Source organism: Schistocerca americana, chromosome 4, assembly GCF_021461395.2.
Source record: "Schistocerca americana isolate TAMUIC-IGC-003095 chromosome 4, iqSchAmer2.1, whole genome shotgun sequence".
Classification (NCBI taxonomy): domain Eukaryota; kingdom Metazoa; phylum Arthropoda; class Insecta; order Orthoptera; family Acrididae; genus Schistocerca; species Schistocerca americana.
The window spans coordinates 784,642,068-784,668,259 of record NC_060122.1 but is presented as its reverse complement, the minus strand read 5'-3'; the positions used below and the strand labels follow the sequence as shown (position 1 = coordinate 784,668,259).

At 39.9% G+C, this 26,192-nt stretch overlaps 1 protein-coding gene across 1 annotated transcript in view; it reads left to right on the top strand.

Annotated features, from left to right (window-relative positions):
- LOC124612796 (probable cytochrome P450 303a1) overlaps positions 1-24,432 on the top strand; it is a 139,324-nt gene extending 114,892 nt beyond the window's left edge. The window contains exons 8-10 of the mRNA XM_047141199.1: positions 10,240-10,357; positions 10,513-10,654; positions 24,121-24,432. Of these exons, the coding sequence (XP_046997155.1) occupies positions 10,240-10,357; positions 10,513-10,654; positions 24,121-24,302 (442 nt within the window). The 3' untranslated portion in view covers positions 24,303-24,432. The remainder of the gene's footprint in view (positions 1-10,239; positions 10,358-10,512; positions 10,655-24,120) is intronic.
- The last annotated feature ends 1,760 nt before the right edge of the window (positions 24,433-26,192 follow it).

Sequence of the window (26,192 nt, the reverse complement as noted above, 5' to 3'; positions counted from 1 at the left end):
GTAAGTGTGGTGGGCAAAATCTCAGACAGAATGGATCTCATTTCAGGGCATGATTTTAAGAAGTCGTGGCCTTGTCAAAGTAGCTGATTGAAATATTCAAGACCAGGATAATACAAGGTGACAAGTGGTGTGCTTCAAACTTGTTTTTGGAGTACCAGGATTGGGTGTAATGGCCTAGGAAATCTGCTCTTGAACTAGGCTGTTGGGGTAATTATGTCCAGTGAAGGCTGAAGTGAGAGTGGTGCATTCCTGTAAAGAGTCTGCATCCAAACAAATATGTTCACCTTGAATGCCAAGCCTCTACAGGAGCGAACGTTTGACATGGAAAGGATAGCGACTGTTAAAAGTACAATTGTTTGTTAGTAGGTTTGATGTGGATGGAAGTGTGTAACTGGCCTTCAGTGAGGATGGGATCAACATCAAGGAAAGTGCCATGGGATTCAGAATAGTACCATAAGAAATTTAATTGGGAGAAGGTATTTAGAGATTCCAGGAATTTTAACAGGTCAGCCTCACTGTGAGTCCATACAGCAAAGACATCGTCATTGTATCTGAACCAGACCAGGGGCTGAAGGCTTGTGAATCCCATGACAGCCATGAAAAGGCTGGCATAGAAAGGAGCCATCTTGGCTTCCATGGCAGTACCACTGATCTGTTCATATGTCTGCTCCTTAAAGGTAAAATAATTGTTGGTAATTATGAACTTGATTAAGGTGAGTAAGAAGGATGTCATAGGCTTGGAATAATTTGGGCATTGACTGAAGAAATGTTCAGCAACAGACACACCACAGACAGACCGTGTATGTGAGGGATGTTGGTATAGAGGGAGATGGCATCAGTGGTGACAAGCAAGGTGTGTGGTGAGAGTGGGACATGCACAGATTTCAGATGATCTAGGAAATGGTCAGTATCTTTAATATAGAATGGAAGTCTTTGTACTATGGGTTGCAGGTGTTGATAAACTAAGGGAGATATACATTCGTAAGGTGCTTTGGTTAGGTTCAAATGGCTCTTAGCACTATGGGACTCAACTTCTGAGGTCATCAGTCCCCTAGAACTTAGAACTACTTAAACCTAACTAACCTAAGGACATCACACACATCCATGCCCGAGGCAGGATTCGAACCTGCGACGGTACCGGTCACACGGTTCCAGTCTGAAGTGCCTAGAACCTCTCGGCCACACCGGCTGGCAAGGGTGCTTTGAAACCAGCAACTATAAGACATCCAAGGCGTATGGGTTTGTGGATCTTAGGAAGAAGGCAAAAAGTGGTGGGTGAGGGGTGGGGGGGGGGGGGGTGGTTTGGGTGGGAGAAGAAGTTCTGTGGATTGAGGTGTAAGTCCTTATGAGGGGCCTGAGGTTTTTAGGAGGGACTGGGATCTCGATGGCGGATGTAAGTAGAGGTGTCAGACAGCTGGTGTAGACCTTCACTAACATACTCCTGTTGGTCAAGTACCACAGTGGTAGATCCTTTGTCTGCTGGGAGGATAATGATGGAGTCATCAGCTTTTAGTGAATGTAGGGCATGGAGTTCTGCAGAGGACGAGTTAGGGTCATGTTGTAGGGAGCTGAGGAAAGGTTGTGAAGGAATGCTGGATGTGAGGAATTATTGCAAGGATTGTAAGGGATGATTCTGAGGTAACGGTGGTGGATCAAGTTGAGATTGTGGTCAGAACTGTTCAAGTCAGGGTTCAATGTCAGGTTTGCTGTTGGAAAGGTTTTGGGATTGGGTTGCAAAGTGATATTTCCAGTTGACATCACGTGTAAAGGAAATTAGATCTTTCACCAAAGTAGCATGATTAAATGCAGGTTTATGGCTGAAAGTGAGACCCTTGGATAACACAGAATTCAGAGGAGGGGGTGGGGGTGGCGGTGCTTTGGACGAGAGGTTGAGAACACTGCATTGTTGTGACTGGTTCTTATGATTATGAGTTATTACAGGTATGGAAGGCAGTGGGAAGTTGAGGAGGCTGGCCAAACTCAGTTTGTAGGAGAGGAGTGGTGGTTGATGGTGTGGCTGTTTGGGGAGCTGCAAGAGCAGAAAGGGAAACACTACTGTCGAGGTAGTTTAGGAGAAGGTGGGATAGCTTTTTGATGTGAAGTCTGGCATGTTGTTTCAGTCTGAAGTTGGCTTGGTGGATGATACCATCCAAGAAAACATGAGGGGCAGATAACTGCAGGATTTTGTAGGAGAGAAGTCTGGTGGAGTCAAAACTGGCAGATGGGGTATGTAGGTCACAGATTAGTTGGGTAAGTGCAAGAGATGGCTGTATTTGAAACTGTAAAAAGGCTACCGTAGAATAAGAACATTTCATCAGTCAACACCCACCCGATTCCAAGTAAATGACATCCTTCTTGCTCACCTTAATCAACATTACACTTACCAAAATTACTTCACCTTTGTGGGGCAGACATACAAACAGAACAGGGGTACGGCCATGGGAACCAGGGTGGCTCCTTCCTATGGCAACCTTTTCATGGGTCACTTGAAGGGGGCTGTCCTGGGATCCATAGGCCTTCAGCCCCTGGTCTGGTTCAGATACAATGATGACATCTTTGCTGTATGGACTCATGGTGAGGCTGGCCTGTTAAAATCCCTGGAATCTCTAAATACCTCCTCCCAATTAAATTTCACATGGTCCTATTCTGAATCCCATGGCACTTTCCTTGATGTTGATCTCATCCTCACTGAAGGCCTGTTACACACTTCCGTCCACATCAAACCTACTAACAAACAATAGTACGTTTAACAGTTGCTGTCCTTTCCATGTCAAATGTTCCCTCCCATACAGCCTTGGCATTCGAGGCAAATGTATTTGTTCAGATGCAGTCTCTTTACAGGAATACACCACCACTCTCATTTCAGCCTTCACTGGACATTATTGTCCTGACAGCCTAGTTTAAAAGCAGATTTCCTCAATCATCACATACAATCCTGGTATGGCTGATTCCTCCAAAAAAGAACATCTTTGGAGCATACTACTTGTTACCCTGTATTATATTGGTCTTGAATGTATCAATCAGCTACTCTGACAAGGCCTTGACTTCCTAAAATGATGACCTGAAATGAGATCCATTCTGTCTGATATGTTGCCCACAACACCTAGAATGGCTTTTTGTCATCCTCCCAATCTCCACAATATCCTTGTCAGATCCTATACGCCTTCTGCACCCACCACCCTACCCTATGGCTTCTACCCCTGTGACCATCACCACTGCAAGACTTGCCCTATGCACCCTCCTTCCACCACCTATTCTAGCCCTGTAACTGGCAAAACATGTACTATCAACGGCATAGTCACCTGTGAAATGACACATGTCATATACCAGCTGTTATGTAAACACTGTTCGGCCTCTGAGATCAGTGTGACTACCATCCAGTTATTTGTCAGGATGAATGGGCATAGGCAGAGGGTGTATACAGGCATCACACAATCTCCTGTAGCACAGCATGCTGTAAAATATGACAGTCACAACCTTGGTGCCTGTTTCACTACATGTGCCACCTGGTTTCTTCCCCCAGACACCAGTTTTTCAGACCTCCGCAGGTGGGAACTAGCACTACAACATGTCCTTGGTTCTCGCTACCCACCTGGCCTTAATTTACATTAATTCCTTCTGTCTCAGCACTTATTCACAGTAACTACTCCTTTCTTCACTCCATTTTATAATTTAATCTCAACAGCCTCCTTAATAACATTGTCCCAATAGCTGGACATGCATGCCTATACCTCAGTATTGTTATATATCATAGGGTGACCAATAGCCATACAATGTTCAGCAATAGCAGATCTACTTAGCTGCTGTAATCGTGTGTGCCATTTATTCTTAGTACATTGGTCCTCCACGGTCCTGATAGTCTGACCAATATATGCCATGCCACAGCTACAAGGAATGCAGTATACACCCACCTTACACAAACCAAGATCATCTGTAACAGAACCCATAAGTATTCTAATTTTAGATGCAGTTCGGAAAACACATTTCACATCATACTTCTGTAAAATACAACCGATCTCGTTGGAAGTGCTCCCTACGTAAGGCAAAAAGCCAGTAGACTTAGGTGTCTGCCGTCCACCAAACCTACACAATATCCTCATCCATCCCTACATAACTATGGCTTCCAATCCTTTGTGTACAGGGTGGCAGCCAGTCAAAGAATATTTTAGCGAATTGGTTTAAAAATTAATTTCAGAGGCCCAGTCAAATCTTTACAAGTGTTCTCCCTGAGTAACTTACACTGTGCCTACATGATACAAGTCGCTTGTCTTTCAAAGTTCTGTCCAGTTCTGCCCAGTTAAAGCTGCTGACAAGAGACGCCTTGAGCCCTCTGCCGAAACTGCCAGCGAATTCACACAATTGGAGGAGGAGGAAATTAGTGTTTAATGTCCCGTCGACAACGAGGTCATTAGAGATGGAGCAAAAGCTCGGGTGATGGAAGGATGGGGAAGGAAATCGGCCGTGCCCTTTCAAAGGAACCATCCCGCCATTTGCCTGAAGCGATTTAGGGAAATCACGGAAAACCTAAATCAGGATGGCCAGAGATGGGATTGAACCGTCGTCCTCCCGAATGCGAGTCCAGTGTGCTAACCACTGCGCCACCTCGCTCGGTCACACAATTGGTTTTAGCCAATAGCGTGCATGGGATAGAGGTCATGTGAGTGGATGCTGGAGTGTTCTGCAGTGCGGAACACAGTTGCCTCTCTCTCTCTTGTAATCCAGACCTCGAGCACAACAGATGTCTTCTTGGAAGGCAAAGCCTCTGGCTCTGCTTTTCACAGCCGGCCACCAACGTAAGTTACCATGAAACATGAACTGCTTCCCCTTCCACTGCCCATTTCAATTAATTGTTCGATCTCCTAGACTGGCCTAAACCTGGTAACTTCTGACTCTAAGTGTGCCCCTTGCACACCGTACATTGAAATATATCCTCTTTACTGTACCTAATTTCCTGTATTGTCATTTATCAGCAGACCTGGATGCCCACTCTCAAATCCTAACCGCTCGACCTCCTGCACACTGTCATCACAAGCCATATGTAACAAGCTTCTCCCCCGTTCCCTGCCCATATAGATTGACAATGGTGACCAGAAGTGGGATCATATACATTAACACTTGTCTCACGGCTCATATCCCTGTAATAGACCTAGATGCAAGATCTGTCCCATACATCCTCTCACCACCATATACTTCAGTCCAGTCACGAGTGTCACCTATCCCATCAAAGGCAAGGCTACCTGTGAAACCAGTCATGTGATCAACAAGATAAGCTGCAACCACTGGGCTGCATCCTATGTGGGCATGACAGCTAACAAGCTGTCAGTCCACATGAATAGCCACCGACAAATTGTGACCAAGAAACACTCCCCACCACAACAGTCTTAATTTCTATGACTGCTTCACAGCCTGTGCCATCTGTATCCTTCCCACGAACACCAGTTTTCCTGAATTGCACAAATGAGAACTAACCCTGTAGTATATCCTACATTCCTGTAATCCTTGTGGCATCGACCTTCATTGGTCTTTATCCTTACCCAGACCCTTCCCTGTTCCCATTCCAGCACAACTCTGTCCTCTATTCTACAACACACCCACACTCTTTTTACTTCTCTCCTCCTCTGTTACCCCCCTCCTCCACCCCCACCCCCACCCTTCATCAAACTTCCCGAGTGCACCTAACTGCCCAAACCCCTGTCCACCTAGTTCCGCATGCTCCCACAAGCAGCACTTTACCATCCCCCACTCCTACCCTACTATCTGGAAATAACTCGTAAAGTCAGATTCCATCCACACCAATAATGTTGGAAATATGTATAGAGTTCCTTTCTTTCAGTGTGAATGGCCTATATGTCAAAGAGAGTGGTATTAAATCAAAAGCAATTGTGCGGGGTTTTGTACATGATTGGTGAACTAATCCTGAGTTTTATTTTGATGTCCTTAAAAATCATTGTTTGTTTCACAAACTATTTTCTCTACAGCAGGAATGTTTTCATATATAACCAAATACCTGATGTTGACCATGTTCCTCATCGCCTAACAAAATTCAGTCTTTCAAATCCTGCAACTACAAAAAGGGTGTCTCATAGGAAGGAGAAAGTTTCCTAATAAACCATTGCAAATGTTCATGGCTTTCAAGTTTTCTTTTACTTTTGAAACCATAAAAAAGAAAAATGTTTTACAAAATTGTTTCCTTCCAAGTGCTAGTCTGACTACAGTACCATACACATGGAAACAGTAGCTACCCTTCCAGCAAAGCAACACTTCTAAGTTGAAATGTACACCAGGTACATGTTAATGATGCCACTGTTGACCATATGTCTACAAAGTGAAATAATAGAGCATAGCACACTGTCAAAACATTACTAGCCATTCTTGTAAGTATTCTGCATATTTTCTAGTTAATATTGTCATGCTTTAGTACAGTTTCCTACTGGTACAATGGTCTAATGACTTATTTCTAGAGTTGTTCATTGTAATAAGTCAAACAATCTTCTGTTATTCCCCAGTGTGAAAAATCTATGTGAATTTAGCAGAACTACTACGCCAAATATTGAGAACTGTCAAATACATATAAATTAACATTTTCATTCATTGATGTACATTCACCCATCCACCTTTCTTCTATTTCACGGGCATATTCATTTGTAAACAACCAGGGGTACAAACTTCTCTCTCTCAGTATATCTGTAAAGAAATATGTCAACAATCCATATGATTCTCTGAGATTCAGAAATGTGACACTTGTTGTGAAAATGATATACATATAATCTAAATTTGCCTCACAAAGGAGTTACTCCTGCCAACTGCTTTCCTGTAACTGAGCTCTTGAACAGAGATCCATAGTCAATTACACCTGTGCTCCATAAAATTTTGGACTAACTACTGGATGCCTGAAGGTGGCAGAAAGTTACTAACATCTGACAGTCCACCTGAAACTTATGAAACAGCCTATATGCAGGGAAAGTTTGACATTTTACAATTAACCCTTGTTAATGCCCAGGAATACTACTTCTTGGTCTTCAAGCATCAGGTTGGTCGAGAACAGCTTTTCATATTTTTCCGTGTTCAGCTTTCCTCTTCTACATCAATACACTGATATCCACCTTACAGTGTATGGTGGAGGGTACCCCGTACCACTACTACTCATTTCCTTTCATGTTCCACTCACAAATAGAATGAGGGAAAAATGACTGTCTATCTGCCTCCACATGAGCTCTAAAGTCTCATATCTTATCTTTGAGATCCTTAAGAGCAATGTGTGTTGGAGGCAACAGAATCATTCTGCAGTCAGCTTCAAATGTCAGTTCTTTAAATTTTCTCAACAGCGTTACTAAAAAAAAAAGTCACCTTCCCTCCAGGGATTCCCATTTTAGTTCCTGAAGCTTCTTGGTAATACTTGTGTGTTGTTCAGACCTATCAGGAAGAAATCTAGCAACCCACCTCTGAATTGATTCGATGTTTTCCTTCACTCTGACCTGGCATGGAGCCCAAACACATGAGCAGTATTCAAGAGTAGATCAAATTGGTGTCCTATATGTGGTATCCTTTACAGATGAACCACATTTTCGCAGAATCCTCCCAATAAACCAAAGTTGACCATTTGCCTTTCGTATCCCACTCCTCACACATTTTTTCCATTTCAGTGCAAATATTTATATGACATGACTGTGTCAAGCAGGACACTACTAATGCTGTATCTGAACATTATGGGCTTGTTTTTGCTAATCATCTGCATTAACTTACATTTTTCTACATTTAGTGCTAGCTGCCATTCATCACATCTCGTATCTTAGGGACTGATGACCTTAGCAGTTAAGTCCCATAAGATTTCACACACATTTGAACATCTCACATCCTCCTACAGTCCCTCAATGACGACATCTTACCGTAAACCACAGAATCATCAGCAAACAACCGTAGATTGCTGCCTGCTCTGTCTGCCAAATCATTTATGTATATAGAGAATAACAGCAGTCCTATCACATTTCCTTGGTTCACTCCTGACGATACCTCGTCTCTGATGAGTATTCTCCATCGAGGACAAAATAATGGGTTCTATAATTTAAGAAGTTTTTGAGCTCGCATATCTGTGAACCTATTTCATATGCTCATACCTTCTTTAACAGCCTGCAATGGGGCAACGTATCAAATGCTTTCCAGAAATCTAAAAATACGTAATTTGCCTGTGGCCCTTCACCCATAGTTCACAGTATATTATATGAGAAAATAGCAAGTTGAATTTCGTGTGAGTGATGCTTTCTAAAACTGTGCTGATTTGTGGGTGTAAGCTTCTCAGTCTCAAGACAATTTATTGTATTCAAACTGAGAATATGTTCAACGATTCTGCAGCAAACCAATGTTAGGGATATTGGTCTGTATTTTTGGATGTCCATCCTTTTGCCCTTCTTATACACAGGAGTCACCCACGCTTTTCTCCAGTCACTGGGGATTTTGAGCTGGGTGAGAGATGCGTGATAAATGCAATCTAAGTAAGGAGCCAACGGCGCAGAGTACTCTTTGACAAACCAAACTGGGATTCCATCCAAATCTGGTGATTTATTTGTTTTCAACTTCTTCAGTTGTTTCTCTACTCTGGGGATAATTATTACTACGTCACCTTACGTAAGTCTGTTCAATGGTCAAACGAGAGCAGTGTAGGTGGTGCAGCTGTTATCCTCCATGACTTGGTTGACATGTTCCAGTCTCTGTCTGCCTCTTGTGTTCTTGTCCTCTACTGTCCATTCAGTGACTGTTTTAATGACTACCATGTCTCAGCAAGCTGCCCTGTGTGCCCCTCCTATGTTGGATAAGTTTTCAAAGATGCAGCTTCTCTTCCTCCATTCTGTGGAGGGCCTTTTCATTTCATACATTGTCTATCCAGGCAATCTTTGGTATTATTCACTAGACAATATCAAACACTATTATTGTGTGTTTTTCTGTTTCTCCACATGTCCCTGTTTCATTTCCATTCCACAGCACATCCCTAAAAAACGTATTTCCTGAGACGTTCGTGTATGAAACTGGATCTGGATGCAAAAACGTTTCTTCTCTTGTTAGAAACAGTCTTTGCCTGATAGATTTGGCTTGCAATATCCTTCTTTTCTCCTCCATCTGATGTAACTTGACACCCTAGGTAGGTAAAGTAGTCAGCAGTCTCAGTCTACTCACCAGTAAGATTTTTGTTTTAGCTTTATTAATTTTTATCTTATAGGAAGGGCTGAGGGTGGTTTCCACTAGGCCAGCATCACTTCTAATTGTCCCACCTCTTCACTTAACACTGTAATGTTATCAGCAAATATTAACATGTTTCTTTTCTTACCATGCACTTTCATCCCTTCTCCAGCTCCTGGTTTCTCTCTGAATCTACCCATTGAGAGAAGCCCAATCTCACACACTCCTAATAGTAGCTTCTACACATCTTATCACAGCCATCTCCCCTCTACACAGTCTGCACCACTCTTCTGTCCTTATACTTCATGCCACTCTCTCGAGCCTTCTTTAGTCTTTTCTCAAGAATTAATTGGAAGCAGAGTATTACTTCTCAAGTGTGCATACCTCTTCTAAAGCCAAGTTGGCCATCTATGATCAGTGTATCCATCCTGCCTTCAATACTTCTAAAAGTGATAGAGTTCAAGCTCTTGGACGCATGTGCCACCAAACTGACAGTCTCAAGGTGATCACATCTATTTGCAGACGTTTAGTTTGATGCTGGCACTGTAACACATTTTTAAAGTCTGTTAGGAGCTTTCCAGTTTTGTATATAACTTACGAATAAGCTATGAACATATCTCACTTTCCTTCTACCAAATTCTGTTTTACACTAAGAGTATAAAGCAGAACACCTAAATTATTTCCTTCACCAGCTTTTGTGATAAATGCATTGGCGAATTTCAGCTCATGTAAGTTTTTGTTATCTGAGGCCACAACACTGTTTAAAATACAAAATATCAAAGTGGATTCGACATATTAGTAGATTTATCTGGTTACATCGGCACACATTCAGCTAAGAAAGCCCAGTGTTTATCAGCAATTTCAAATTTTCGATGTTCCTCAGATTTCTGTACCTTCATAAAGTTACGTACAACCTGCTCCTAATCTGAAGAGTTCTCTATAAGATTAATGGCATGCATTTTGTGAGAAAGAAGTATTTAGAACTGCATTAATATTCTGCTTCATGCATGTCCAAAAATCCTATACTTTCCTTTGTAGACATGCTCTGACTATCACTTACTTTTACAGCATGCCATACATGGAAGCCTGTATGCTGGAATCTGTTCGCATGTTTATGGGCCGCACATTCAGTATACCTCACCGTGCACTAAAAGATACTGAACTTTTGGGATACAGTATACCAAAGGTACTGTGCTCATTATATACTATTAATTGGAATTAACTTCACCCATTTAGCAATTGCAGATATCTGATAATACAAATGTGTATTCTTGGCGATAAACAGACCTACTTTAGTATATTTGTTTTGACTGAATTGTGAATCATGTTTTTATTGCTTAGGATACTATGGTGATATGCAACTTCCACTGCACTCTCATGGACAAAGAAATATGGGGAGACCCGGAGGCTTTCCGCCCAGAAAGGTTCATTGATGCTGAAGGAAAAGTTGTGATACCTGAAGAATACACGCCATTTGGATTTGGTTAGTGCAATATAGTCATGTAACATCTACTCATTTGAAATTTTAAGCTCTCTAGGCAGCATCTGCAAATTTACTGCATTTTCATGCAAATAACATACACTATATTGAGTCATAATTTTCAGGTAGTTGATGAGTAATAATTTTCAGGTAGTTGATTATGTCGATCTCTTTCACTCATATTTTGGTTTTGAGCTTTGCCATCTAAACAGATATACGACATCACATACCATCTTTCACATTATTCAGTATGCTGGGAGAAACTGAGATCTTACAATAGAGTGATCAATGGAAATATGATTCTGACAGCATTCCTGTGTGCTCATTGAAGAACCTGTCATATAACAGCAACTTCTTGAAATGATTTAATGACAAAGTGTAAGTTAGAAAAATGTCAATGATGTTTAAATGGCTTTCCAAAATACAAATTTCCCAATTCTCTAGATATACACTCATTGGCATTTTAATAGTCGCCCTAGACTTTATTTTTTTTTTTTTTAATTTGGTATGCATATTCCATGGATCCGTACATGCGAGTGATTCGCCTGGATGTGGAACGTGTCTATACAATTGTACAAATACAATTAATGCTACAGAATAGTAATATAATATTAATAAGTATCACTTTTTCTCATTTACAAGCTGTCATTTAACTAGTATAGCAATTCTCAATATAACATTATAACTATAACATTAACACTATAACATTAACATAATATTGTATCGTCCATCTAATAACTAAAGACTAAATACATCTATTATTAAGGGAGGGCATTACTTCTGGAAAAGAATTCATCTAATGAGTACAGTGGATGGTCAAGCAGGTATTTTTTTAACATACCTTTGACCAGTGTTTCATTTTCTCTTGTACATTTAATATAATTAGGCAATGCATTAAAAGTCTTTATAGTAGCATACTTTACTCCCTTCTGTACAAGTGTTAAATTTTTTAGTTCAACATGTAGATCATCTTTACCTCCAGTATTGTAGTTATGGTATGAACAATTTGTTTCATACTGAGCATAGTCTTTATTAACTACATTCATCAGAGAGTATATGTACTGACATGTTGTGGTCAGAATACCTAACTGTGTAAAGTTTTCTACGTGAGGTTCGTGGAGGAACCCCACACATGATTCTGACTGCTCTCTTCTGAGCAGTTAAGATTTTTTTTGAGGCTGGTGAATTACCCCAGAATATTATGCCGTAACTCATTAATGAGTGAAAGTACCCAAAGTAAGCTGATTTTAAAATGTTGATGTCCCCAAAATGAGTAATGATTCTTAGAGCAAAAGTTGCTGATGAAAGCCTTTTTAGAGTAAGGGACACATGGTGTTCCCAGTTGAGCCTACTTTCAATGTGAACCTCCAGGAATTTAGTGGATTGCACCTGTTCTAGTTCCTGGTTGTCATGAGCAATTACTATATTTTCTAGAGTTTTATTTTTTGTGTGGAACTGTATAAAATTAGTTTTTTTAATATTAACTGAAAGAGAATTAATTGAAAACCAAGCTGTAACTTCTCTGAGTATATCATTAACATCAGTCTCCAGATCAGCAGTAGACTTACCATCTATGACAATGCTTGTAACATCAGCAAACATTGTGAATTCACAATTTTTACTAATGGACAGGGACAAACCATTAACATATATTAAAAACAGCAAGGGTCCAAGGACAGGGAACTCAATGCTGAATTTTGCCCCATTCAGAATCCACTAGATTAGTTTCTTTGTTGCAGCCATTTAGAACCACCTTTTGTTTCCTGTCTTCAAGATATGATTTTAGCCAGTTACCTATAGGCCCTTTGATTCCGTAATGATAGGCCTTCTCCAAGAGTATCTTGTGGTTTACACAATCAAAGGCCTTAGAATTATCACAGAAGACACCAACTGGTGACTTCTTACTATTAATAGACTCCAAGACATCATTTGTGAGTGAATATATGGCACGCTCTGTGGAAACCCCTTTTTGAAAACCAAACTGTCTGTGGTTAATAATATTAAGTTTATCAAGATGTGCCACAATCCTGTTATACACTGCCTTTTCAAGAACCTTTGAAAATGTTGTTAAGAGAGAGACAGGACGATAATTTTTGACATCTGTAGCATCGCCAGACTTGAGAAGAGGTCTCACAATGGCATATTTCATTCTCTCTGGAACAACTCCCTCATAAAGAGACGCGTTGCAAATGTGAGCAAGTACTACACTTACACCATTACTGCAGGCTTTCAACAGTTTACTAGAGATGTTATCTATACCTGAAGATCCTTTACTTTTCAATGAGTGATTTTTTTTATTTCATTAACAGTTATGGGTGTAACACTTATATCATTAAAACATTGTGGGAGGTTAAATTTCAGAATATCTGCAGCTTCCCTTAGGTCACCACTGCAACCTATTTGAGAGGTGACACTTAGAAAGTGGTTGTTAAATGTGTCTGCTATCTGTTTACTATCAGTTATTTCCAAATCGTTAATTTTTAGGACAGCAGTTTTTTCATTGTCAGATGGTGCAGTACCTGTTTCCCTCTTTATTACATTCCAAATCGTTCTAATTTTATTGTTTGAACAGTTAATTTCAGATTGTATGCACGTACTTTTAGATTTTTTAATGACTTTAGTTAAGATTTTGCAATATGTCCTATAATATTTCATCTGGAGGGGATTATTGGATTGTCGGGATATTATATACAGTTCTCTTTTTCTCTGGCATGATATTTTTATGCCCTTGGTGAGCCACCGTTTTTTGCTTGATTGCCTGATCTGTAGTCTACAGACCTTTTTTGGGAAGACATTTTCAAATATACCTGATAATTCATCAGTAAATAAATTATATTTTTTTAAAGTCATTTGCAAGATAAACATACCTCCAGTCAGTCTCCCGAATGCATAATTTGAATTTTTGGATATTTTCCTCATTCATGTTTCTAATGGTTGTATTAAAGGACAGGCTGTTTTTCACATAAATAACTGCCCCACCTTTGCACATATGCTTTCTACAAAATGAGGTAGCTAAAGCATAGTTTGGTATATTGAACATTTCGATGCCAAAAGTGACATGGTGTTTTGTCAGACAGAGAATATGAGCACAATTTGTGCCTGTTGGTTCATCAATATTTACAATAAATTGGTCTAACTTACAGAGCAGGCTTTGAATATTTCGGTGAAAAATTTTGAGCTTATTTTTAATTACATGATTGGTTGTGGTGCTGCCACTGTTGGGACTGAGTTTTATTTCTTTTGACATACCAGTATTACAGGAACAGTTTTCTGCAGGAAAGAGGGAGCTATTGTGCTGGTAACACCCACATTTGTTGTTATTAACTACATTACTTACATTCTGATTGGAACCTTCCCCCTTCTGCCCCAGTACCATAAAAAATCCCCATTTGCAGCTGAGGACTTTCTTGATCTCAGGCACATCCTATGTGAAGCAGCTGCAGTCACTACTGTGCTACTTTTTGCAATAGAGGGTGGATCTCCTGTTGGTGATGTTTCTACACTGTCAGCTTGTACACTTGATCCTGTGGGGGTTGGTGTTGCTGTTTCTGCTATTGATGACTGTTCTTCCTCCTTAAATGCAGCTGCTTCACAAGTTGGCAGTGGACTAACATTTCCCACTTGAGTTGTAACTGCTGGTGCTGTCTTGCTTTTGTATAAAAGACCTGTTTGTATTGATTCACATACAGGTGCTCCTGCATATGAAGTCTTCCCTTGAGCTGTTCCATTAGGTTTGAAGGAGTATTTTGACGACACTGTCTGTATTTCTTCCAATGGTACAGTTTCAATGGGCACAGTTGCTTTCAGAATGATTGGAGGAGTGGTGTTTTCAAATAGTTTGAATGTTTCTGCTAATAGTGCTTTAGCGAGTACAGGTTTTCCTAGCCGGTTCCTGTGCATTCCATGTCGAATAAAATGGTTTCTCTCTTCGGAATTACTGTCCAAAAACTTTATGTCCTTGAATGCTTTGCATACCTTTTGAAACATTTTGTTTGTGAATTTGATTTCATTATTTACATATGAACTGTTTATTAACTTCTCTTTTCATACAGGGAGGCAGTTTGACATTTATCATTCCAGTGTATCCTGACAATCTCAATTTCACTTTCACTACATCCATAACTGTATTTCACTCGAACAATACGAAACTCCATTCTGTCATCCAGTTGTTTTCCTATATCTCTTATAAGTTCCGATCATATTATCTCCATTGCTCACTGATCAAACCTTGCTTTTTGAATATTTTTCACATTTGAAGTCCATATGCCATTACCATAAATCGCAACAGGTAAAAAAATGCTTCCTTTTCCAAACGCATTGGACGTTAAGTTTTAATACTCTCCCCAATTTACCAAAAACACTCCTGATCATTTTTTTCTCTTTTGTTTACATCTTTTACTTTCTATTCTGGTGAAAGCTGTAGACTAATAATGCAGGTCCTGCATTCAGTTTTAGCCACTACTTCAATTATGGCTAAAAATCATCCACAACAGTCACCAAAACTTCCAGTATAATGAGTCACCTCCCATTCTCTAAATTGACATGTCAAAAGAGAGCAGGTTCAGGGCACCCTCTTCCTCTTCAGGAGGGACCGTCCTTAAACGTGGAAGGATCAGCAAACTTCAATAGCACAAGGACACAGAATGCAATCAAAACCACTGTATTAAATTTGTGTCATATATATCCAAAGAAAATGTGACCTTATGATATCTACATTGGCAGAAGATTGAAGAGTAGTCTTCCATTTGGATCTCCAGAAGCAGGTGACCATGAGAAAAGCATTGAAAAATGCTAATGGAAGGGTATTATTCCACATATCAGAGGAAATAATGTCTGGATGAAAGGGGCAGAGCCCCTAGAATATATAAAAAGGGAACTGAAAATGTTGAATCTATATGTAGAAAATTGAAATCAAAAGAAGATATCTAGGCAGACATATAGGTAATGTCAGTAGCATCAGAAAACAGTAGAACAGGAGCAGGATTTTTCATGAATTGGAAAGATGGGCAATGAGTGAAATAGTGTGAGCAGTTAAGGCATAGGATTATTCTCATTAGAATCAATATTCCGATGTGAACTACTACAGCTAAAGCATAAATGCTTACTTCACAAATAACGGTATATTCCGAAAAGGCAAGAGGTACCAGGTGGCTTACTACTTGAATTAAAATAGGTAATTCAGTAGAGGAGAAATCAACATCACTAAAAAGGATAATAACATAAATCGGACAGATAAATATAAGGAAGGTAGCTGTGAAGAAACTGTAAGTAAGTAACAGAAGAATTCAACTGATCTATAAAAGAAGAACATACAAAAATAATCAGTAAAAGACAGGAATGCTGCAATAAGAGTTACTTAAAAATGAAACACAGAATAGCAGCAGGAAAAAACATATAAAACCTAAAAGGATATGGCCACTGGAACAACAAGCTCAGCATACACCAGCTCCTTGTCCTGACCGTGAAGGCCCAAAAGATGTCTACCGGCTGCCATGCCAACCTCTGATTTGCGGTGTCGTGCAGATACGGTATGGAGCAGCATGTTGTCAATGCACTCTCCTGGCTGTTTTGCAGACTTTCCAAACCATGGAGCCAGTACTAGGTAGTCAAGTAGCTCCGCAATTGGCAAATGTGAGTGTACCCTATACAAATCTTCTCACCATGGAAAAATCATTAGTAATACTGGGAATCAAACCCAGGTTGTCCGCACGGTAGCCATCTACACAAACCACTCAGTAGCTGAGGTGGACAGATTCAGCATATAAATAACTTAAAATAACTTTTGATGAAATGAAATCAAAGCCATGAATATTCAGAGTGAAGAAGGAGTTGCACAGAAAAGACTATGGAAAAGTGGAAAGAGTGCACTGTGGACCTCTATGAAGGAGAGGAACTGTTTGCAAACAAAAGTGTTAATTTGAAGTACACAGAGATCCAGAATTAGAGTCAGAATTTTACAGAGGTTAGGAAGACACAATCAAACAACATGAAAAGGTGTACATAACATTTGTTTGACACTTATAAAAGTCAGTGAGGAATATGACAACTTAACCATTATTCAAGTGTGTTGAATATGAGACTAGTGACATACAACCAGATTTTCAGAAGAATATCATCTACACAATTCCAAAGACAGAAAAAGCATGTAAACATGAGAAATTGTATCAGCATGATAGCTACTGAAGTTGCTGACCCACTGTAATATATAAAATAACAAAAAAGAAAATTGAATGATGTTAGATGATGAACAGTCTGGCTTCAGAAAACATAAAAAAAGACCAGAGAGGAAATCCACTCTTTACTCTTCATAATGGAAGCAAGATTTAAGAAAAATTAAATCATTTTTCAGATTTGATGACCTGAAAAAGATTTCAACAAGGGGGTGCAAGATATTTGAAGTCTTCAGAAAAATAAGTATAAACAAAAAGGTGAGACAGGTAATCAATATATATAATATAAAAGAAAGTGTACAATGTGCGTACTGCTAAAATGCAGAAGTAAGTCCCAGTGCGATCAAGGCAGTTATATGGTGTGGTAGCCCTCTATCCCCAATCCATGAAGAAAGTTTCTGTTTTTACCTCAAGGGCGTGCTTTTGAAGATATAAGGGCTGGGAAGTTTCATCCTCTAGAAATGTCTAGAATATTCCAAACTTTCGAGAGCATTACACAACATTCCAGAATGTTTTGGAATGTTCCACAATGATCTGTGATGTTCTGAAATGTTCAGGAATAGTCTGGAAGAATTGCAGAATGTTCAGAAACATCCTGAAACATTCTAGATCATTGTAGAACATTCCAGAACATTGACAAATATTGTGGAATGTTCTGGAACATTGTGGACCATTCGAAGCCCTTTTGGTATGTTCTGAAATTTGCCACTGGTGGGGCTACCCATTGTTGGGGGTACATAAAGCAAGATCTGTCATGGGTTTGGAAGTCAGTTTCCTATCAGTAATGAAGGGAGGAACTGAAAAAGTAGCACAGTGAGTGAATATGACACATGAGTAGCCAAAGTGATACAGTGAATATAAACTGAAAATAAAGTGTGAAACATGTGTAAAGTGTACTTAGTGTATTTATTAATAAAAATTGATTTGATTTATATTTTAGACAATGTTTAAATGTAAAAGAGGAGGAGGTCTTGCCAGATCCAAAGCAAAACAGTGAAAACAAAAAAGAGCAATGAAAAAATGAAACAGACGAAGAGTGCAAAGCATGTTTAAGTTCCCAACGAATGAGATGATACACAAACATGTTGTAATCAGAAAAATGGATAGCATCTGCCAATTTTGCAACATGAAAAAATTCAGTAAAGAAACACCAGGATACTCTTGCATGAATAGACAAATTCGATTATCACCACTGGAAGCACTTCCACAGGAATTTTTACATTACACGACACGGGAAACTCCAGAATCAAAGCACTTTCTTCAAAAGATAAAAGCATACCCAATGCCTGCATACATATGAATTCTTTTGGTCTCACTTCAATCAACACTAACAGGAATGAAATCGATTATGTTTTTTTCCGTCCAAGGACAACTCTATCACAACATGGGACCGTTATTACCACTACCCAACAAAGATCATAAATTTTGGCAATTATATTTCATCGAAAATGAAGAAACAGAAAGTGATCAACCATGCACAGATATCAGTGGATTGAGACGAGTAGTAGAGGACCTTACACAAATACAATCAACTGATTTACATATTCAAAACAGCACTAGACTGATGACTATAAAGTTATAATTCGAGCCAACAAGAGACCACCTGGAGAACACGAATGTTGCAGATACACAAAATCGCCATCAAATTGTGAACAAGGAGAACACAAGGCATGACACAATTGTACAAGAAAGAAGGGAAGGACTACAATGCATTGCAGGCACACACTGTTCATATAATGCCTCCAGTATCCAGTAATATTTCTACAAGGAGGGCGGATATCTTGTGGACAGGGTGAACTTCTAAAGCATGCTAAAATTATCTTCTGAGACGAATGCACAATGGCACATAAAAAACCACTCAAATCCATGGACAGAAAATTACAAGACTTGCAAGGAAATCCTGAAGTGGTGGAAGGAGGTCTACCCGTACCTCCGAAGATTTTCAACAAACACTTGCAGTTATAGCCAAGTCAACACCAGCAGATAAGATCAATGCACACTTTAAAAAAATCACATCTCTGCCATACATACAAATACCGCAACTAATAAAAAATATGAGAGTTGAACTATCAAAAGATGAAACAACAGCGCGTTTCTCTCAACAACTTTTACAAATGGGTGAAGGCACATATCCTACTAACCAGATGATTGGCCTCATTAAACTAAACAGCAATTTCTGCAACATAGTCACTGCTGAAAATAAACTCATCAACCAAATTTATCCAAACATTGTTCACAATTATACCAATCCAGACTGCCTATTTGAAAGGGCAATTTTGGCAACTAAAAAATAATATTGTCAACAATATTAACTTTAATATTCAAAAGAAAATTCCTGGTGAAGAGAGAATATACAAATTGACCAACACAATGGTAAACATTGAAGAAAGTGTGAACTTCCTTCAAACTTTCTTAGCTCTATGCAAGTCAGGAATGCCATTATGCTGCCTTTGTCTTAAAATTGGGGCTCTGATCATACTAATTGGAAATCTCAACTCACCAAAACTATGTAACTAAACAAGGATGGCTGTCAAACAGCTGTCAAATAACATCACCAAAGGAAAACTTATGACTAGAAGTTACAAAAGACACACACATTTATCCCCAGAATACCAGTGATGTTTACTGAACGTTCATTCCAGTTTAAAAGACTGCACTTTCCAATCACATTAGCCAACAGTTTTACAATTAACAAAGCACAAGAACAAACTTTAAAATATTGCAGCATCAACCTCAAAGACTCCTGCTTCTCTCACTGTCAACTATCAATAGCTTGCTCTCGTAGGAAATTAAAAAAAATTGTACATATATACCCCGGATAACAAAATGAAAAATATTGTTTATAAACAAGTATTGTAAATAGTAAGAATATGTTTTCAACAATTTTTTACCTTTTTTACTTTAAAGTGCATCCTTTTATGCCAACTACCACACAATCTCGTATTAACTCCCAGAGTGAAGTACACCAGCTGGTGTACTGCGATACAAGAATCAGGAGGTAAATGCTGTGATTAAAACGGGCATAGACAATTTCTCTCCTTTATTGCATATCAAAGGAGACATGAAAGAAATAAAAGAAAGGTTCTGAAGTGGGTTTACAATTTAGGGTGAAAGGATATAAAAAATGAGATTTACTGATGTCATTGCTATCCTCTGAGAAAGTTTTGTAAAATTAGAGGCCTTCACAAATTGAATAACAGGCTATTGACAGAGTAAAGCAAAGAAAGATGAAAGTATTTAGGAACAGAAGCAGCAGCAGAAATGGGACTAGTGACGAACTTATCAGAAGAAGAGACAGGATGATCAGGCATACGCCAAGATATAAAGCAAGTCAAGATACTAGAATACATACAACAAATGTTCAATCACTGTATGGGAATGCAGCTCAGTAACATCCTTCAATGTGTGAACACCCCTGTCATTTTCAAACCACAAATGCAATGAGTGATTGTTATGAACAGCAATTTAAGCACCCAATAGCCATGGCTGCACCAATAGATGATGTGTTCACACAGAGAAACAAACAAAGCAAACAACTTAGTCCACCACACAATCAAAGATGCCAAACACGAGACACTGGGACAGTGAAATGTCAGCCAACAACAGGTGAGCAAGTAGAACTAATTCTGTTCCTATGTTGTTTAATTACAAAGCTGGATTTCAAGCAGAATTCAGGCAAAAATCTTTGTCTCTATTTTTTATATCTTGTTAGTTTAGTCTCAGCAGCTTCCTTGATACCACTACGTCATTAATTGGAAGTGTATGTCAGATTATCTGTTACGTATTTCATTCGATGACTGGTACTGTTGTGCCCGACTTCTTAGACATTGAGATGGCCAGTAAGAATGCAGTTAATTAGAACACTCTGAATAACTAATACTTTTATTAATTACAAAAAAAACTTACATTTGCTTGATGCTTAGCAGTAGCTATGAAACTGCAGACATGGCATTGCAGTTCAGAAACACACTAAATGAGCCATGATTACTGAGTGGGAAACTGATACTAGTCCATAATGGCCATGCTCTGGCTTCATTACAGTCACTGGAAGACACAAGTTAGTAGACACTGTTCCGATAGCACTGGCACACAGTCACTGTTCACAGGACGCTGAAGTCTTCACTCCCCAGTGGTTGACACAGCTGTGTCACGGTGAGTAGGCAGCATAATGACGTTACTTTGACAGGAGCTTTCTGTAAGTGGGCAGGATCCGACCTTGAACAGAATTGCCCTCCTGGCCTCTGGCTACAGTACCTCAGGGCAGAGGCACATTGGAACTACAGGAGATATGGCTTCTTCCTAGTATCTCATTGGCACCTTGTAATACCACTTCGCTGTGCAGTATCTCTGCAGTGGTCAATGCTTCTTGTGCCGCTCTAGATACTCGCCAACACCGTAGGTCCAAGTTCTACAATAGCACATTTGCCCAGCTGTAGCAAGGGTGTACAACCCATATGCTGTATACAATAGTCTTCCACCATCTTACTGGTTCAACAGATAGGCACAACAGAAAGGAGCATTTGCCTCATGACTCAGTACCACCCAGGACTGGAGCAACTGATTCACATTCTCTGCCAAGTGCTGCTTGTGGGAGCATACAGGGACAAGGTGGAGGGAGAGAGGGTTGGCAACTGGGAGGTTACACAGCAAGGGGGCAGTGAAAGAGGGGATGTAAAAAGATTGTGGGTGTGCTTGTGGAATAGAAGGCAGTGGAATGGGAACTGGTAAGGGGACAGGTGCATGCAGGACAATGAATAACAAAGGCTGAGGCCAGGAGGGTTTTGGGAATGTAGGATGTACTGCAGGGAAAGTGCTCACCTGTCCAGTTCAGAAAATCTGGTATTGGTAGGAAAGATCCAGATGGCACAGGCTGTGAACCAGTCATTAAAATGAAGAATGTTGTGTTGGGCAGCATGCTCAGGAACTCGGTGGACCAGCCGTTTCTCAGCCACAATTTACTGGTGGCCATTCATGTGGACAGACAGCTTGTTGGTCATGCCCAAGTGTAACGCAGCACAATGGTTGCAGCTTACCTTGCAGATCACATTACTGGTTTCACAGGTAGCCCTGCTCTGATGGGATAGGTGATGCCTGAGACCAGTCTGGAATAAGTGATGGTGGGAGGATGTATAGGAAAGTTCTTGCATCTAGGTCTATTACAAGGATATGAGCCCTGAGGCAAGGTGCTGGGAGAAGGGGTTATGTAAGGATGGTCAAGGCTAATGTGTAGGTTCACTGGGTGATTGAATACCACTGTGGAAGGAGTGAGAAGGATAGTGGGTAGGACATTCCTCGTTTCAGAGCATGACGGGAGGTAGTACGAAACCTGGCAGAGAATGTGATTCAGTTGCTCCAGTCCTGGGTGGTACTGAGTCATGAGGCAAATGCTCCTCTGTGACTGGACAGTGAGACTTTGGGAGATTGGGGGGGGGGGGGGGGGGGGGGGTGACTGGAGAGACAAGGCATAGGAGATCTGTTCTGTACAAGGTTGGGAGAATAATTATGGTCTGTGAAGACCTCAGTGAGTCCCTCGCTACATTTTGACAAGGGCTGCTCCTCACTGAAGATGCGACAGTCATGGTTGCTAGGCTGTAGGGAACAGACTTCTTGGTATTGAATGAGTGGCAGTTGTTGAAGTACTGCTGACAGTTGGCAGGTTTGATATGGATAGAGCCATCTTTGAGAAGGAGGCCAACATCGAAGAAGGAGGCTTGTTGGGTTGAGGAAGATTGGTTGAAATGCGAATGGCAGAGAAGGTGTTGAAGTTCTGGAGGAATGTGGATAGGGTGTCCTCACCCTTGATCTTTTTGCGAAGATGCCATCAACGAATCTGAACCAGGTGAGGGGGTTTGGGATTCTGGATGTTTAGGAAGGATTCCTCTAATTGGCCCGTGAATACATTGGCATAGGATGGTGCCCATCCCCAGATTTGTTTGTAGGTTATGCCTCCAAAGGAGAAGTAATTGGAGGGTGAGAATAAAGTCGATCATGGCGACCAGGAAGGAGGTTGTTGGTTTGGAATCCATCAGGTGCTGGGAAAGGTAGAGTTCATAGTGGTGAGGAGGTGGCATCAATAGTGACAAGCAAGGCACCATGTGGTATAGGAACAGGAACTGTGGAGAGTCAGTGGAGGAAATGGCTCATATCTTTTATATAGCAGGGTAAATTGCAGATAATAATCTGAAGGTGTTAGTCTATGAGAGCACAGATTCTCTCATGGGGGCACAGTAACCAGCCACAATGGGGCATCCTGGGTGGTTGGGTTTATGGACTTTAGGAAGCATGTAGAAGATAGGAGTGCAGAGTGAAGAGAGAGATGAACTGGGATGATCCTTTGTATTTGAGGAGAGACTGGTGATCTTGCTGGATTTCTGGAATGGAATCATTATGGCAGGGTTTGTAGATGGATTAATCCTTGCAATTCAAAACAGCAGTGATGAAGACTGTCAGCAGGTAGGATCATAAGGTCGGGATTGCAGTTCTGGATGCTGTATGTTGGTGGGAACGTCTCTTACATGTATCCAACTTCCTTTGACGATTCTTAAACCAATATTGACGATGATTCTACCAGGTGGATTCCTCTTTCATTCCCTCCCCCAGTCCATATTCATCTGTTATTTTTCCTTCTCTTTCTTTTCCTACTATCTAATTCCAGTGCCCCACAGCACATATTTGTCTCCCTTCAGAATAATTTCTTTTATCTCAACAGCTTTGCAAACTAATACACCCTACCTTGGACCAATTCTACGCAGCCTATTAGCTCGCCTACATACACATAAATTAGAATAAAAATGATGCATAATATCTGAAAAACTAGGAGGGAAGATAGAGGTGAGGCAGATAACAGAATGCCTAAAGAAATTTAAGGAAACTAACTTGACACATACACAAACTATTCTGGTTTAAGCTCTGACTGTTGACACATTACCTATTTGTACTTTTCTCTGTCTTGCCTCACAATCCAGTGTTTGTTTCTCCTCTCACCCTTTCTTCTAATTTCTTTCTCGTGGGAGATGTTATAAATGTTCTGTAATAGAACTGTTTCACATGCAAGTCAGCCTTCCTCCAGTTGTTTCTAGTTTACCAGGTGCTAAGCACATTCCCAACAATAAAAATGTTCTGATTTTGTCTGTCTTGTTGCGTGAGTCTCACTCCCACTGTTTCACTTCTGAAGCTGTTAAATAAAACAAAATTTATAATTTTGGAAATATCAAGTGAAACTTGGCTTGGTTTGGTACAGGAACTGGTTTTATTGTAGTGAAGACCTTATTTAATCTATCTTACTGCTTTTAATTTCAGGAAAGCATCGATGTATGGGAGAGACTCTAGCAAAGTCAAACGTCTTCATATTTATGTCATCACTGCTACAGAACTTCAATTTTGAAGTGCCACCAAATCAAGTACCTCCATCCACTGATGCCATTGACGGTGTTACACCATCACCTCGTCCATACAGTGCTCTTGTCAAGTTGAGATCATGAACTCTGAGAACAGCTGAAGCACGTAGTTGAACACTGTGAATGAATTAATTTTTTCACAGAAAAGTCACTGCTAAAAAGTGTGTGCTGCAAAAAGCAAGCATTCTAAAATGAATGAATGCTGATATTTTTTTTTTTTTTTTTTTTTTTTTCAAAGTAATTTTATGTTGTAGCAAATGCTCTGTATATGAATTGGATATTGACCAAAAACTGATTATAGTATTTATTTTATGTAAGTTGCTGATTTACAACATTCTGTTACAGAGTATTTTTTATGCCACAGTTCTAAATAAAATATGTATGAATAGACATATTCAACACAAATCAAAGAACAAGTATAACAATTTTTTTTATATATAAACTGAAGTACTGCTTCATTTTTAAACCCGATGACAGTAGTTCTTAAATGTTTGTCAACACACAGTGTATTCGGAACTCTCACTCTCTTGTTCATTTGTGGTGTTCTCCCAGCATAATAAGACTCTCTAGTTATGTTTAATTAGTCAAGATATACATCAAACTGTTTGTGCTTACTCAAGCTTAGTTCTATTAACAAAAAATCTAATACTTTGCATAAAGCTGCTGCTTTCTCAGTTACATTGAACAACAGCTGTTTAGCTTCCACTGCTGGCTTAGAGGCTACATGATGAAAATTATACTTATAGGACAATACTTAAGTATGTGCCACAACACAGCCTTCCTTACAATGAAGATTGCTACTGCTTACACAGTTAACAGAAATCTTCAATTCTTGGTAACTTGAAGTGGCTTACATAAATTTTTAAACTTTATTTTGAATTTACAGGGATCTGCAATTTCTTATACTATGTCTGATACAAGCTCATTGCACACAAACTTAGTCAGGTCTTGCACTGTATTTGTATGAATCAAAATTCAACTGAAACTAATCTTTATTATCAGCACGTTATTAGGGAATAAATATATTGGGAAATAAGTGTCACAGTTTTCAAGAAGCCTCTGCAAAAATGTTGTTACCTCTTTTACATTACATTCTTACAGTGCACTTCTGTTAAATGAATGCTTTTTATGTTAGCTGCATTGCCCTACAAAATAGTTGCACGAGACAAGGAGGGAAGTCCAACACAATGATCAAGTCAACATAGTGAGTGTTACTACTAAGTGTTGAGCTGAGATTTGTGTGTATTGATTCCATTTTAGTATATCCACGTAAGACCTCTTGGTTGTTTGAAATGTTCTGTACAAGATACGAAGGTCACTCCAAAAGAAATGCACACTATTTTATTTTTTTAAATCCATCTTTTATTCTACATGTTTGAAAGTTTTACAGTGTGTAGATACATCCTTTAGGAACAATATTTTCATTTCTCTGCAGAATTTCCATCCCTCTCGACTGCCTTATGCCATTTTGGAACCAGCGCCTGTATACCCGCAAGGTAAAATTCTGGACCAATCTGTTGGAGCCACTGTTTGGCAGTGTGCACAAGGGAGTCATCGTCTTCAAACCTTGCTCCACGAAGAGTGTCTTTCAGTTTTCCTAAGAGATGATTGTCACATGGAGCCAGGTCAGGACTGTAAGGCAGATGTTTCAGTGATGTCCATCCGAGTTTTGTGATCACTTCCATGGTTTTTTGACTGACATGCGGCCACGCAACAGAAAAACATCCTGCTTTGGCCAATGTGGTCGAACACGACTCAGTCGAGCTTGAAGTTTCTTCAGTGTCGTCACATATGCATTCGTTCACTGTGATGCGTCTGTCAGCAGTCACCAATTTGTTAACCCTCTGCACATTGTTTGGAGTGTGTGCAGTACGAGGCCTGCCGCTGCAAGGACAATCCTCAATATTGCTGTGCCCACTTTCATTACGTAACCTGCTTGCCCACCGACTAACTGTACTGCGATCGACAGCAGCA